Genomic DNA, 15,394 nt, shown 5'->3' with positions numbered 1-15,394 from the left:
GGGGGGGGCTTGAGTGGACAAACTAGCTGAACCTGTTTTTCAACAGACCCTTGCTCTCCCACCTCCAACAGCCCCACACTATCCCTCTGAGCTGCCGTCCTCAGTCAGCCCCCAGGACTGTCCCTTTACGAAATCCATCCTCCCCCTATCAACAACATCAGAGGAGCCCCTGCTGATGACCCCATTTGCTGACCCCACCCTCCCCACCTCCACAAAAACCTACTGCAGACCATGCGACATCTTCCACTGGATTTCACACCACAAGCAACCAGGTGAAGAGACAGGCCGAGAGATTTTATCAGAGCACGGCTTAAATAAACATTTGGAAAAACTGATTACTGTTAGGATCTGCAGTGTTGTCCATTCCCCCTTGTTTCCCTGTTGTGTTCTCCCTTCTTGTTCCATGTTTGTCCCCAGTTTGTTTCCCCCATCTATCTGTGTTTGTCTTAGGCTGGGTGTGTGTCTTAGGCTGGGCATGGCTGACCTACATTCTGCTCTTCTGCCAAACTCATCACACACCTGCTGCTCCTCTCCTGTGGATAATTTACTCTGATTGCCAGCTACCTGACTTAACCCTGGCCTTTCTCTCCAGTCTTCGCCAGTTCATTGTGAACCTTTCAGTGGTAAGACCTCACCTGCCCCATCCAGCCACGTCCAGCCTCACCATCTCATCTCTCCCCGAATTCTCAGGACTACCATACTTGTGAGAGAAGAGACCCGTGTCTGCATTGTGGGTCCAGATAACTACTGCTAGATTGTAACAATTACGCAAGTACAGGGATACAAGTGGTGGATCAACCTTGAAAAGGAGTAACTTGAACAGAAAACCTAAAACCATATCATGTATGCTATGGTGTTTGACTGTATTGCTCCCATAAAGCTGTTAAGACTTGACAGTTGAGTCCTGCGGCAGTGTCCCACATGGCTGGACCCCAAAAACTTGTCCTGCTATATATCTCCAGAACAGTTTTATTCACATGTTGCTTCAAAACACTTCTTGCAACCCAACAGCATCATTCGAAGATTTGGCAGCATCTTTAGTGCACACAGGGTCAGCCACTGCCAGTTACAAGCTAATAAAAAAACATAAACAAATGATACGTCCTCTAGTCGCCAATTTTGGTGCACACCACCACCCTAAATAAAATCTCTTCTATTCAGGAGACAGACATACTGTGTACTATGGACATTGTGAGCATTTAAACTAATGTTCCACATCTAAAGGGTTTGAGGGCAGTTGCTCATTTTCTATATTCGAGAAAAAAATCAAACTCCAAACCCCTACTGGTTTTTTGGCAGAACTTACTCAGCTGGTTCTCAATAAAAACTAGTTCACTATTTTCTTTCCATCTACAATGTCAGGAAGTTAGCATGGGCAGTGCATGTGCTCCCAATTATGCCAACTTATTTATGGGAAAGTTTTAATAAGTTTATGTATATCAAAACAACCAGGTTCTTTCTATATGAAATTGTTGGTTTCAACAACATATTTCTAATATTTTCTGGCACAGTCAATGATTTGGAGTCTCAGTCATACAGTAAGCTATTATAGAATGTCAACTATAAAATTACAGTACAGTAGAAAATCTGTTTCCTCTTTGATGAGCTCGTTAAGAAAACTGAATATCTTGATACCAGTGTCTATAGACAAAAGACAGACAGAAACATGCTTTTACATTTCAAGAGCTACCATCCTCCAGGGTTAAAGAAGGGTCTTCCTTACGGCCTACACAGACAAGGCATTTGAGGAACATGTTACAGGGATGTATAATTGCTTCCTGGAGAGAGGATACAGTGATACGGTTACCATACCAAAAGTTTTGAGCGAGTGAAAAATGCAGAAAAAAATTACTTATTAGCCCTTAAACCTCAATGAGGGACCCAAAAATTGTGTTGGGTACCACACTTTCCCTATAGTCCAATGAGATTAAGAGGTGTGTTGTCAGACATTGGCATACTTTATCCAGTGACCCATCAGTGGGCAGTGGCTTCAAAGATTTACCATTTGCTAACAAACACGCCAAATGAAGTGTTAATGATGCAATGTTTTCTTACACCCCCACTCTGGTAAAAAGTTAATAATTTTCCTCAATTTTGTCAATTTTTCAAGAAACTAGAAGAGCATTCTTGGAGCACAGACCACCAGCCAATGTCAAACAACACGAGGAGAAATTCGTTGTAGGCCTAAATGATCCTGATCTGCCCCAAAATTGCCCCAACACTGCCCCCAAAATCTAACGTTAACCATATATGGATTTATCTTCTGGATCTTTATTGTAACTGAGTTTAAAAACTAGAATTACTGTATCACGGTTGTATGCCTCCAACAACCAGCCAAGTTGCAAGTAATATGGCCACAGCGATGGAGGAGGACTGAAATGGCAGTTATATTGTTGCTCTCAGGTCTGACACTATTGTATGTGCGTGTTATGCTGAAGTGAAGTGCCTTTAATAAAAGTTAAGTCAAGTCTCTGGAAGTTCATCATATGCTGCAAGACCCCCGGTCATATTGAAGTCATTACAATAGAAAAAAAAAATCATACAGCTACTATAATTTGTAATGTTTGAAAAAAAAAAAGTACAGCTCTTATTATGACAGGTAAAAGACTTACCCCAAAAGGACGAGAAGAAAGGCAACACCAACAAAATATGGGTCCTGGAAATGTTGCACAAAATATTAATTCTCCGGATAATTTATGCCCTATGGTCTGAACGGACTGTATCTGTAACTGGACTAATACGGAACTTTACAAGAAACAGCAACAACAACAACAACAACAACAACAACAACAACAACAATGTAACAGAGGTTAAACTAAACTAAAAGCATTGGCTGTAGGCTCAGTTTCAATATAAACTAAAACAAGCAGGTCATTGAGTATTTACATAGCCTACTACTACGCAGGATGTCCTGGAGACCCCTTTTAGTTGGTAGCCGGTGTGAATAATATTCAATTGAACACTGTGTGATGCAAGATAAGACCCCACCCCACCCGTGGAAAGAAAAAAAAAGAAAAAAACACATGACCACAAAACCCCAAAAGTTTTACTACTTTTTATTACTATAATATTCAAAACACTGCAATTCCTAGTCTGAATATGTACAATCCCCTGTGATCCAACCACAATATTTTTAGATTAATAATAAAACATCAATATCTCATGATAACCCATGGATAATATAACTTATCTGGCTTATCCTTCCATGCGTTACTGTTTTCATTTAGTCCTGATTAGGTTGAGGAAAAGCTGTCTTGATGTGGTGCTGAGTTTCTCAATGTACAGCAGCATGCATGTTTATCTTAGCTGGAGTGAAATCTACAACTTACTTGACTGCAAGCCATGTATTTGTTGTGAATGCACATTGTTGTCATTTCAGCTATTTATTATTGTAGAAGAGAGCAAAATTCATTAATATGCCATAGTTATGCCGACAAATTACATTGGCCAACTCAACATCAACTTTTTTTGAACGGAATATGCCTTGTTAAATTAACTTTTTAAACATGAAAACAAACTATTTACTCAAGTTTAATAACTGTAAATACCATTTTTTTGCCATTAAAGCTGCCAATCTGTTTTCATTCAAAAACTGTGTACTTTGTTCATTGTATGTTAAATGATCCTTTGTTACAGTTCTACTATTTTGAATGTCTGTACTGGATTGTAATACCATGTGCATTACAATTTTTTGTTTTTACCAGTGTTTGTTAAAAAAAAAACTCTTATTTTCTCTATTATGTTTTAATGGATGGCTTTGTTAAGAGAATACTGGCATTGATTTCACAATTTCAGGTGGAACTGTCATCATAATATATTCCTTTTTACATTATCTCAATACATTATTATCGTGTACCTGTTACTGGCACATTGTGACCAATACTGCAACATGTTCTCTTGTCTAATGATTGACCTGCTAATGGACAAAATGGCAAAACCTTTGAGGAGCTTAGAATTCAAATGTTAGGACCTCCCTTACAGCAAACATTTGAATTCTAAGCTCCTCTAAGGGTTTGCCAATTTGTCCATTAGCAGGTTTATGGTGCTTTGATATTCAAATGATAGCACATTTTTCCTTGTTGTTGTCACACACCTGACTTCATCTTGGCTATGTACTGACACAAGGAATATTGAATCATATGTGACATATGTGTCTTGTGATATCATCGTTACTGTGGGCAAAATATGATGATAGAGCATCATGAGTTAGCTTGTGATTTCCAGCAGTATACTGCAAATCTCTATATTGTGTATTTTGTTAAGTTAGTTTTCTTTTTGCTAGACTTTTACATGTATAAAGATCCCCTTTAATGGGAAAAAGACTGCAAAATTTTATGAATTTTCTAGATAATTTTAAAGTGTTAATATATTTTTGCACAAGCAGAACAAATTTCATATGGAGTTGAAGTGTAAAGACAAGTACGCCTTATTATTCCTACCCTGTGGATGCACTTAATGCAATGAATCATCATACATAGAGAGCATACTACAGGACAAAGCCTCAGGATAGGACCCACTGTGCCATCTGCTGGGCAGGTATTATCGTTACGGTTTTGATGCTGACTGCAGTGTGTTTAAAGGGCATTTCGGCTGTTTATGCTATTATGCGATTATAATGTGAGAAATTTTGTTTGTACGGTCGTTTTGTTGAATTTCATTCATATGTCGCACCACTCTAATTATTATTATTTTTTTTACAATACTTTATTTCTCACGTAAGCCGTAGTAGAATAAAAAACTGATAAGTTTCATAATAAAAATCACACCTTGCCTTTTGTCTCCTATGTAGCGTGTAGAACTCCCAGTGATGTATTGTGGACAGTGGCATGTTGAGGTGTGTAGTGACTTTGCGCTGTTCTTCAGTGTCTATAACTTGTATTTCTATGTGTGCCTCGTGAACACGCTTCCGCGCGCCGCCTTGCGCGCTCCTTTCCGCCCGTGTGCCCGTGGGTTTGCCTGTGTGTCTACGCCGAGGGGTTTCATCAGGAACGAGAAATGCCGTCAAAAATCATCTTTGACACTGAAGACCAAGCCATGGAGGAAGATGTAAACACTGTCGCCGAGGCTAAAACCCTGAAGGTGAGCAGACCCGGTCGTGTCGCCCAGGACAGACTGAAAACTCCGGCTCGTGTGACGGCGTGCCCCGGCTGCTCCCTGTTTGACAACATGTGGCTGAACGTGCTAACCTGAAACCTTGGCTAACCGGCCAGCTAACTGTTAGCAGACAATTAAAGGATATGTTTCTGAAGCCACATCGATACCGTCATTGAGACACACTAGGAGTTAAACATTGTTAACTTAATGTAATCAATTGCGGTACGAATGATGCTAGCACACGTTGCCAATGTAGCCATGTAGCATAGCTGTGAGGTCACATGGCCTGTCCACGTGTTACTGAGCTGCTCTGTGGATCACAGCGTGGAGTTCTTTAACAGACTGTTTACATGTACGTGTTTCTGCGCTGCTGTGGACGCGACCGGATGTCGTGTTATACAGCTGTGCTCGTCAGCTGTCAAATATACAAAAAAGTTCATATAATTATAGCTGCTTTTCTTGATTATTGAGATTTTTCCACAAAACAAAATTTCCAACTCATGCACCCTTTACTGTTAGTTTATCTTAGGTTTGGATTTCTTTGTAAAAGTACTATTTCTTGATAACTTATGATGATTAAATGTGCACTATGTAAAGTGTCAAAACTTTTGAAGATGGTCTTACAAATAGCCATTCCCAAAATCAAAATAAGTTGGAGCAGCAATCTAAAGAGACTAAAGGGGTTTGATTAAGTCACCATTAAAACGGTTGTTGATTGATTTTACCTTGATGGATAATTAGTCAATCAAAAGCAGTGCACTTAATGTGACTGCAAATTTTGTTTATAAAAATGGTTGACTTGATCTGAGTGTATCCTTGGTTGCACAACTCAAATACAGTATACTTTAATTTTTAACTGTTCTTATTAATGTGTAATCTAAACTTAAACTAAAGTACAATGTAAATTTTAAATGTGTGAAACACATCTTTTAGAAAAGAAGGCTTTTCTAAAAAAAAAAAAAAAAAAAACTTAACAGTAGCTGCATGGTGTTTGGTTTAACTGAAACCTATTTGTTTTTATTGTTTCTGTAAAAAAATAAAAAGAAGAACAAGACCAAGGAGGGCAAGAAGTTGAAGAAGAAGAAGGAGTTGGAGGACCAGGAAGAACAGGAGGACCCAGGCTGTGAACCTCCAGCACCTAAGAAGAAAAAGAAAAAAGACAAGTTGAGTGCGGATCAAGTGAATGGCCACTTAGATGAGGCCACAGACATGAATGGCAACAGTGATGGTGTTGAAACACCAAAGCAGAAGACTAAGAAGAACACTGAAGGAGACACAGAGGTCAGTGCTGTGTTATTACTACAAATATGTATATACTAGTAGATTCTCTTTCTGAGAAGATCTAATCTTGGTTGTTCTGTGGGACACTGGATGATGTTTCCTGTTAAATTGTGAAAAGGCTGTAGGGGTGATTGTTAGCTGATTAAAATATTCATGATATAAATTCTCTGGCTATGCCCTGGTAGAAAAGGTCATGCTTTGTTTCCACTTTCATCTTTTTGTTTAAGAAAAAAAAAAAGAAGCAAAAGAAATCAATCGCAGAGGCAGCAACCAACGGACATTCCACCTCCAACACCCCTGTTCAGACGCCCATCCAGACACCTTCACAGTCAAGTGAAGAGTCAGCCAGTGACAGCGAAAAAGAAACGGTATGACTCTGGGGCTAGTTGTAAGCAGTTTTTTATCCCAGAAGTTAAAAGTTTGTGTTGATTCTGAGTGTATGATGACTCCATTTAGGAAGCTGTTACTAAATCCTTATTTGTAGGTGTCACATTTTTTATATGATATTTGTACATTTTATCATATTGGAAAACTGCCATTTTGTAATCGATTTGTTAAGCAGCTAATTTCCCAGATCTGCATGTTTTCAAGCATTTAACAGATTCACAAATTTTGTAAACTAAAAATATTTAATTTAGTTTAATTGTGGTCTTATTGCATTGTCAGCTGTAGAGAGGAAACAGTCATATAGATTGACTCTGTTTATCTGTTTAGGAAGAGACACCAGAGCAGAGGGAAGGGGCCTTCTCCAACTTCAGGATCTCTGAGGGCACCATCGGTAAACTGAAAGGTAAACATCATAATTATACCTTTGTTTTTACCACTGTGGCTCAAGACCACAGCTGTACTGGTACATGCCCAACATCTGAAATGTTTGCTGCTCTGTGCAAAGCTGAGAAGACTATGCTTTAACTTGGTTGATGAACATCACTTTATAAAATATTTATTATGTTTGAACACTTACCTTTGTTATTGCATACACAGGCTTACTGATTGACAATCAACAATTGACATATTTTGTCGGTTTTTGAGAAGTGATCTGACACATGGCACACTTAAATAATGAACATTTGAATTTGAAATTTGCTGATCACTGTCACGGACGGTTTTTTTTTCTGTTTGTTTGTTTTTTGTTTGTTTTTTGACTGAAAATGTATATTGGAGTGTTAACAGTGGGCTTTGCTAAATAACAAATTTACCCTTGATTGCCTGTCTTTTTCCCTGTCCCGTGACTCAACTTTGTATCACTTTCTCAGCTCGGGGAGTCTCTTACCTGTTTGACATTCAGGTGAAGACATTTGATATTGTATACGATGGAGAAGATGTAATTGCCCAAGCCCGAACAGGAACAGGAAAAACTTTCTCCTTTGCCATCCCTTTGGTTGAGAAGCTTCAGGATGCATTTACTCCGACCAGAGGCCGGGCTCCCAAGGTGCACGCACACACACACACACACACACACACACACACACACACACACACACACAAACACCAATCAATGAAAACTAGCATCAGTCAGAGTCCCAGTATCGGTTGCTCCCTGAATATGTTTGTGTATGACTAAGTCTCTTTTGTGTGTCTGTAGGTTCTGGTGTTGGCACCAACCAGAGAGTTAGCTATCCAGGTCGCTAAGGACTTCAAAGACATCTCCAAAAGACTGGCTATCGCCTGTTTCTATGGAGGTAGCTCATACCACCCACAGAGTAAGTCTTACGCAAAAACTCAGTTTTGTTTAATAGAAGTCCTTTCTGAAATAGTTAAATTTGTCCATTTGTCCATTTATTCATATTTGTTTGAAATGTTGTTTTTGTCTGCTTGTTTGAAAACACTTTTTTAATAGCATACTTTGTTAATCAATATCAATAGTGACTGTCTCCACTCCTCTCCTCCTGTCTAGTTGATGCTATCCGTAATGGTATTGATATTTTGATTGGAACCCCTGGTCGTGTCAAAGACCACCTCCAGAACAATAAACTCGACCTCTCAAAAGTGAAACATGTTGTCCTGGATGAAGTGGACCAAATGCTGGACATGGGATTTGCAGAGCAGGTTGAAGAAATTTTGGCTTCATCATATAATAGAGGTAAAGTAAATCTGTATGTGCTGGTTTGTAAATTGATAGTTGGAAATGTTTTTAAAAAAGTTAATGGTTCCTGCAATTTCTTTTAGATTGAGCATGTATGTGTATTCTGTGTTCATATTTATGTGTACAGTACAGTGTGTAAACAATTTGGTGTATGTTTTTTAAGACATGGTACATAAAATTCTGGGGGTAGTATGATGTTTGTAAAATCACAGAAAAACTAGTTGAACTGATCAGAGTTATGGAGGTGAGAGTGTGGTCCTCTCCACAATCCTCCACAATTACAACACTTTGTTTTTGTGTGTGCGTGTTCCTGTTCAGAGTGTGACGCCAACCCTCAGACTATGCTGTTTTCGGCTACTTGCCCCTCTTGGGTCTACGATGTGGCCAAGAAATACATGAGACCAGAATGCAAACATGTTGACCTGATTGGCAAGAAAACACAAAAAGCTGCAACAACTGTAGAAGTAAGTGTGTGTGTGTGTGTGTGTGTGTGTGTGTGTGTGTGTGTGTGTGTGTGTGTGTGTGTTATTTTTGTTATTTTTAGGGACAAATTTCAGAATAAAGACCTGGGGATGGCTTGTCCAATTGGGGACAAAGGCAGATTTCTGGGTCAGTGCTTATGGTTAGAGTTAGGGTTAGTCAAGTAGGACAAGTAGTGATTATAGGATTGGTAAAAGTAAGCCGCCAAGAAATGAATGTAAGTGTATGTAATTTCTCACAAATGACAAGAGTAAACGTGTGTGCGAGAAAGTGTTGGAAGAGGTGAAAAAGGGCATTAGGTATGTGATGGGTGCGATTTAACAAGCGTTACGGCAGTCTTAGTTCTTAGGCTTAGATTTCTCAAAGATGCCTGTAAGCAGAGACAGTTAAAGTAATTGAGGCTGTGAAATAAGCTCACATATATCTCCATTCGGAAAGGACAGCAAGTTAATTTGCAGTAAAACTGCCTTATTTATCATCGTCACAAACAGAATTATGATGAAGTTCAAGTCTGACTGTAGGATTAATGGAAATATCTCTTATCTCCTGGTGTCCCTCTCACTGTCTATCTCTGTTGCTCTTTTTGCCTCTGTCTGCCTTCTCTTCTGTAGCATCTGGCCATAGCATGCCACTGGTCACAGCGTGCAGCCGTGATAGGTGATGTGATCCAAGTTTACAGCGGCAGCCATGGCAGAACCATTGTGTTCTGTGAGACAAAGAAAGATGCCAACGAACTTTCCATGAATGCATCCATCAAACAGGTGGAGACACACTCGCACTTATGCACACACACTTAGCAGTTTGTGAATAGCTATTTCATACACTGGCACTACATGACACTTTTAATTTGCAAGATGACCATCTGTCACTATCGCATATCCCATAAAAAGAATAATTTTGACAGTTTTGTAAGATTTGGAAGTTGACACATTCATTTGTTAACCAAGGCTGTTACATTGTCTGTCTTCATTTTCTAATTGTGTTGCAGTGTGTTTGTGTCAATTTCCCCAGAGCAATACCATTACAAAAGATACAGCTGCGAAAAAGCAAGCAAATTTTGTAGTTTTCATTTATTTTGTTTGTATGTTTTCAGAGTGCCCAGTCCCTCCATGGTGATATTCCTCAGAAACAGAGAGAGTTGACACTGAAGGGCTTCAGGAATGGTTCCTTTGAGGTTCTTGTTGCCACCAACGTTGCAGCCCGTGGATTAGATATCCCTGAAGTCGACCTGGTGATCCAGTGTTCTCCACCCAAGGTGTGACGTGTTACCATCAATCTACAAAAACTTCAATATATCTTTGCATTTATTCAATGTGCCATTTCTTTTATATGTAGAGGTTGGATATATGATTATGTTCTAATTTTAAAGGGGAGGATTCAGTTCACATAGACGATTTCACATTGAAAATGGAAACAACTGCAATACACGTGCACTTGTTGATGAATGAAAAATGAAGAAATTAACACTTACTGGACTTGGTGGATGAATGTTAACTGTACACTTAGGAATCATGGATGCTTGTTACTTTTGCTGAACATTTTTTGCTATCTCTGTGGTTGTTCTCAGGATGTGGAGTCATACATCCATCGCTCAGGACGTACAGGCCGAGCAGGCAGGACTGGAGTCTGCATCTGTTTCTACCAGAGGAAAGAAGAGGACCAGCTGCGCTACGTAGAAAACAAAGCAGTATGTGTTTTTTAAATTTGGTGGAAGGTGCAGAAGACAATGGCAAAAAAAAAAAGCGACAGGTTTACTTGTTTAAGCAGCTCTACCAAAATGAAAAAGCTTTCACATCTGTGCTACACATGGGATGAAAATGTACACGAGGGAAAGAATCAAAAATAGTGGACTACATAAAGGTAGAGGAAGGAGTGCTTCATCAGAGGAACCAGAGTTGAAGGAGGTGTTGTGTTGTATAGAAACCTAGACTGAAAGACACTTTTTCCCTGTAGTTCTGTATAGTGTGAAAACTGAACGTTTTATTGACCACGAAACTGCTTTTGGACATTCCATTCAAGCTGTGTGACTACGGTTGGATATCGTTTGAATTTTATCAATTGTGATTGTGCTTAATGTTTCCAGTTTTTATTGATTCCCTCCTTAGATTCCAAAATGATTAGATTGGTTGGGTGTTTAGAAAACAAAAATTCATTTAAGCATTAATCGAACTTTCCCAAAGTAAATAGTATTTACCATTAACTAATTCTTACTACAATAAAAGCGTATGAACCTCAGACATGTGCATTAAAAAAATTGAATGATAGATCTGTCTAGAGTAGTTAATTAAACTAACTGCTAGTTGTTTACTTTTAGTTTTCTGGTGACAAACATCCATCTTTGTTTGTCCCTTATTTTACTAGGACATCATGCAAATGTAAAAGGTATTTATTGGGCTTTTCCATGCCTTTTATTAGAGTAGCAGTGAGAGAGAGGGGATGACATGCAGCAAAGGGCCGTGGGTCGGATTCAAACCCAGGCCGCTGTGGTAAAGACTGAGTCCTAATGGCACACACTCTGCCAGGTGAGCCACCGAGGCGCGCAGGGATTATACTCTTGAATCAAGGCATTTCAAGGAAAAAATAATGCTCTGGAGAATATTAAGGAAAAAAACAATGGTGGCCAAGAATCACACAGTTAAAATTGTAATCAGAAGTAAATTCACTCCAGCATGAGACGCATGAGAGTAAATGGCAAACTGCATTTATTCATCCAAAGGTGAATTGAGGCTGGACCGATGCACAGTTGCTGAGCTTTATGATTTGCAGCAGCAGCAAGAAACACTGCACAGTCTTTCAGTCTTGTAGATGTGTAGGAACCGATAAGCAGAACCAAAATTCGCTTCTTTTTTCAGGTACTCTGCCTCTTGGCATTTTTGAACCAGTTCTAATTTGGAACCAGGCTTCGATCCTCAGCCCTATGTGTGACTACTTCAGATGTTTGTGTATTGACTACCAAACTAAAAAGATTTTATTTTGTTCCCATCCAGGGTATCACATTCAGACGAGTTGGCGTTCCCACCGCCAATGATATCATCAAGTCATCAAGCAAGGATGCTGTCAGGTGAGTTATTCTGCGAAGTGAGAGGACTGCTATTATTACTCAGGGAACTTAGCTTAGTTTAAACTGGTTACATTGACTTTAAACAGTGTCTCCACAAAGCCTCTGTCTCACTCAAATCTCCTTAATCATGATACTGCTCAATGTGAAACTAATTTCCTGATAGCAAGGAATTCAGTGTCAGATTGTTATGATTTTATTTCTATATTGTGTACAGGTTTCTGGACTCTGTTCCAGTCACAGCTGTCGGGTACTTCAGAGCATCAGCTGAGAAGCTAATTGAGGAGAGAGGAGCTGTTGATGCACTAGCTGCTGCACTGGCCCATATTTCTGGAGCCACAAGTCTAGAGCAAAGGTCACTGCTCAACTCTGATGCTGTAAGTTGCGCACATAAACAATATATAGAGCAAAAATCTCGATGTGCTTCTCGTATTACAGCGACCACAGCTCATCCCTCACACACAGTATTTTTCTACACAAGAAAGCTTTATGTCTGCTCATGGCGGACCACCGTGTTACATGGGGCACAGCTACCCATGGGGGTAGGACAAAGAAACAAACAACCTTGGATACGCACATTCGCACCTGAAATGTTATTCCTTTTACGCACTTGAAAATGTAGCGCCTATTCTCCATTTAGATTTCTCCATGAAGTTCTTCTAGGTGATGAGTAACCCTAATTCCACCTAACATATTATTCCTATTTATATTTCCAGGGTTGCACCACGATGCAGTTGGTTTGTTCTCAGGAGATGCACAATCTGGGTTACGCCTGGAGAACCATCAAAGAGCAGCTTGGAGAACAGATTGAGAACCACATTCAAAGAATGACCTTCATTAAAGGCAAAACGGTATGTACACACACAAACATGTACATATGTGATGTGCTTCTGGTGTATATATACTTACTTTCTCTCAGTTTTAGATTATGTTGTGTTATGGTATGGCTGTATGACATTTGACAGCAAGAATAGGGTTTTGTGTAACCTTTGCAGCATGAAGAGTATATTTCATATTGTGTATACAGATTTGAAGTGAGAACAGGGATGTAGGTTACAAAGAATTCAGCCCAATGGTAGCCAATGACCAAAAAAACACTCACCATCTCATCCTTATTGTGTTTCTAACAGGGAGTGTGTTTTGATGTCCCAGTTGACAAAGTCAAGGAGATGCAGGTGAGAACAACAGTAAAAATTTTATATTGTTGTCAAAATTAAATTTGTGAAAATGAATAATCCAAAGTAAAATATTAAATATTTTGATTGTTTCTTCCTTTTCACCTCACTTGATCCCACAACAGGAGAACTGGAAGGATGGTCGCCGTTGGCAACTGACTGTAGCCACAGAGCTTCCAGAGTTGGAGGAGAAGCAGTTCAATAACCGTGGTGACAGAGGCTTTGGCGGCGGTAACCGCGGTGACAGAGGAGGAGGGTTCAGAGGTGGAAGGGGACGGAATTTCGGGGGAAATGGTGGCCGTGGTAGTGGGTTCCGGAATGGCGGTGGTGGCTATAGCAACAGAGGAGGACACAAACGCAGCTTCAGCCAAGCTTTTGATTACTGAAGAACCAACCTGTGACTAATAAGACTGACTGTCATTCATCTGGGCTGGCAGTGGTTTTTATTGGCTGTCAGTGAGAGGGCTCGATGTATGGCTGGTGGGAAATCTCCATCATGATGCAAGCTGAATTGTAAACTATCAAGTATTCATAAATTGAATCCACAGTACATTAAATTACAGCTTTCAAATATAAAGTAAACATGTTATCTGAAGAATAAAATGTATTTCCATGAAGCCACATCCAAAGGGTTTAAGATCAGTTTTTCTGTGTACAGTGTAAAAACACAGTACCACTGGCAGCCAGTGTTTCTTTTAGGTGACACATTCGATGAAACTCATGAAATGACATGTTCCTAACAGTTTTGACTACATAAATTGGTAATTAATTCACTTCTTACGTCTTAAATGGCAGAGAATCAAAAACACTGGCTAATCAACCCATTTTATATTATGTGATGACATGAATTGAAAGTTTGAATGTGTCATTCAATGAGTTTCAAGTAAAGTGTTTATCTTTTTTTTACTGGATGTTTGGGGAGCAGTGGCAGCAATCAGGCTTGAGCCTTTGTCCAAAATAGAATGCACACCATCCTGACATAACAATTTGACTACATTGGATAACTGGGTGTGCAGTACCATGAAGGTGCACTGTACTGCAGACACTGTCATGTGGGAGGCGCTGCATTTCTCCTGTACGCCCATAGAAAAAAGTGATTAAATGGGGTTTAATCTTTACACTTATGCTCAATGTCAGGTTGCTGCCCTTACCTTCAGCTGAAACCTCTCCCCGAAAATATGTTGGATAATTGCTTTGCAATTGCCTCTATTTAATAATTGTTTCTATTGCTTCCATTCATTTGAATGACATGACTTATTCATTAAAAAAGCTCAACTGAAGTTGTCTTCATTCTTTTCAATGGGGTGTGAAATGAGCATATACAGTTGAAACCAGAAGTTTACATACCCTGTATAAAAAGACATAATCTTTTTTTTTTTTTCTCACTGCCTGACATTAAATCAGACTAAATTTTCCTGTTTTAGGTCAGTTAGGATTACCAAAATTATTTATATTTGCTAAATGACAGAATAATGAGAGAGAATTTTTTAGACAATTTTTTATTACTTTCTTCAAAGTCAGAAGTTTACATACACTTCATTAGTATTTGGTAGCATTGCCTTTAAACTGTATGACTTGGGTCAAACATTGCGGGTATCCTTCCACAAGCGTCTCACAATAGTTTGCTGGAATTTTGGTCCATTCCTCCTGACAGAACTGGTGTAACTGAGTCAGGTTTGCAGGCCGCCTTGCTGGCATACGCCTTTTCAAAAGTTTATTCTGATTTAATGTCAGACTGAGAAAAAAAAGGTTATGTGTCTTTTTATACAGTGTATGTAAACTTCTGGTTCAACTGTATACGATGTACAATGTTTTAAGGTATACATATAAATAATACTTTTAGTTAGTTGGATTTTAAGATCATAAGTGCATTAATGGATCACTAACAATATAGGTAATGTAATTTACTAAATTTTATGATTTTAAGATGGGACTATCAGCTAAATCTACTGCACACAAATCAAATTATAAGGTTTATTTATAAGGCTTTTGGAACCAATACACTACCCACAAGGTTATGCCCTCTTCCTTTAGCTAACTGATTAAATCCCACTTGCCCCCACACCATTTAGGTGCAGGGGTACAGTTTTTATGCACAGCAGTCAAACCTTGTTCACCTATTATCATCCCACACACACCAGAAAAAATATTGTCATAGGTTTACATATCCCAGCATTAGAGTATTGTTAGATGGTAAGGTAATTTTTTTAACTGCCTTTT

The 15,394-nt window shown here is 39.1% G+C and overlaps 1 protein-coding gene across 2 annotated transcripts; it reads left to right on the top strand.

Moving 5' to 3' along the window:
• Positions 1 to 4,916: 4,916 nt before the first annotated feature.
• Positions 4,917 to 14,454, top strand: ddx21 (DEAD (Asp-Glu-Ala-Asp) box helicase 21). 2 transcript variants are annotated; one of them, XM_023395279.1, is made up of 16 exons: positions 4,917 to 5,079; positions 6,142 to 6,375; positions 6,603 to 6,743; positions 7,090 to 7,165; positions 7,632 to 7,807; positions 7,961 to 8,078; positions 8,273 to 8,458; positions 8,780 to 8,925; positions 9,553 to 9,702; positions 10,035 to 10,196; positions 10,509 to 10,628; positions 11,929 to 12,002; positions 12,217 to 12,376; positions 12,716 to 12,850; positions 13,130 to 13,174; positions 13,300 to 14,454. In XM_023395279.1, exons 1-16 carry the CDS (start codon positions 4,996 to 4,998, stop codon positions 13,558 to 13,560), a joined length of 2,268 nt encoding a protein of 755 aa, XP_023251047.1. In that variant the 5' UTR covers positions 4,917 to 4,995; the 3' UTR covers positions 13,561 to 14,454. The 2 variants fall into 2 exon arrangements, with proteins under 2 accessions (XP_023251047.1, XP_023251046.1); XM_023395278.1 differs by having other exon boundaries at positions 6,139 to 6,375.
• The last annotated feature ends 940 nt before the right edge of the window (positions 14,455 to 15,394 follow it).

This window comes from Seriola lalandi, unplaced genomic scaffold, assembly GCF_002814215.2.
Source record: "Seriola lalandi dorsalis isolate HSWRI2012SDOR001 ecotype SW California unplaced genomic scaffold, Sedor1 jcf7180002054959, whole genome shotgun sequence".
Lineage (NCBI taxonomy): Eukaryota > Metazoa > Chordata > Actinopteri > Carangiformes > Carangidae > Seriola > Seriola lalandi.
This window is presented reverse-complemented; position numbering and strand designations above follow the sequence as displayed.

Bases quoted from the DNA above. Each gene is read 5' to 3' on its own strand.
- ddx21 (XM_023395278.1), top strand. From the start codon at position 4,996: ATGCCGTCAAAAATCATCTTTGACACTGAAGACCAAGCCATGGAGGAA. The intron at 8,926-9,552 runs GTAAGTGTGTGT...TCTCTTCTGTAG, and splicing joins AAGCTGCAACAACTGTAGAA to CATCTGGCCATAGCATGCCA. The intron at 12,003-12,216 runs GTGAGTTATTCT...TATTGTGTACAG, and splicing joins TCAAGCAAGGATGCTGTCAG to GTTTCTGGACTCTGTTCCAG.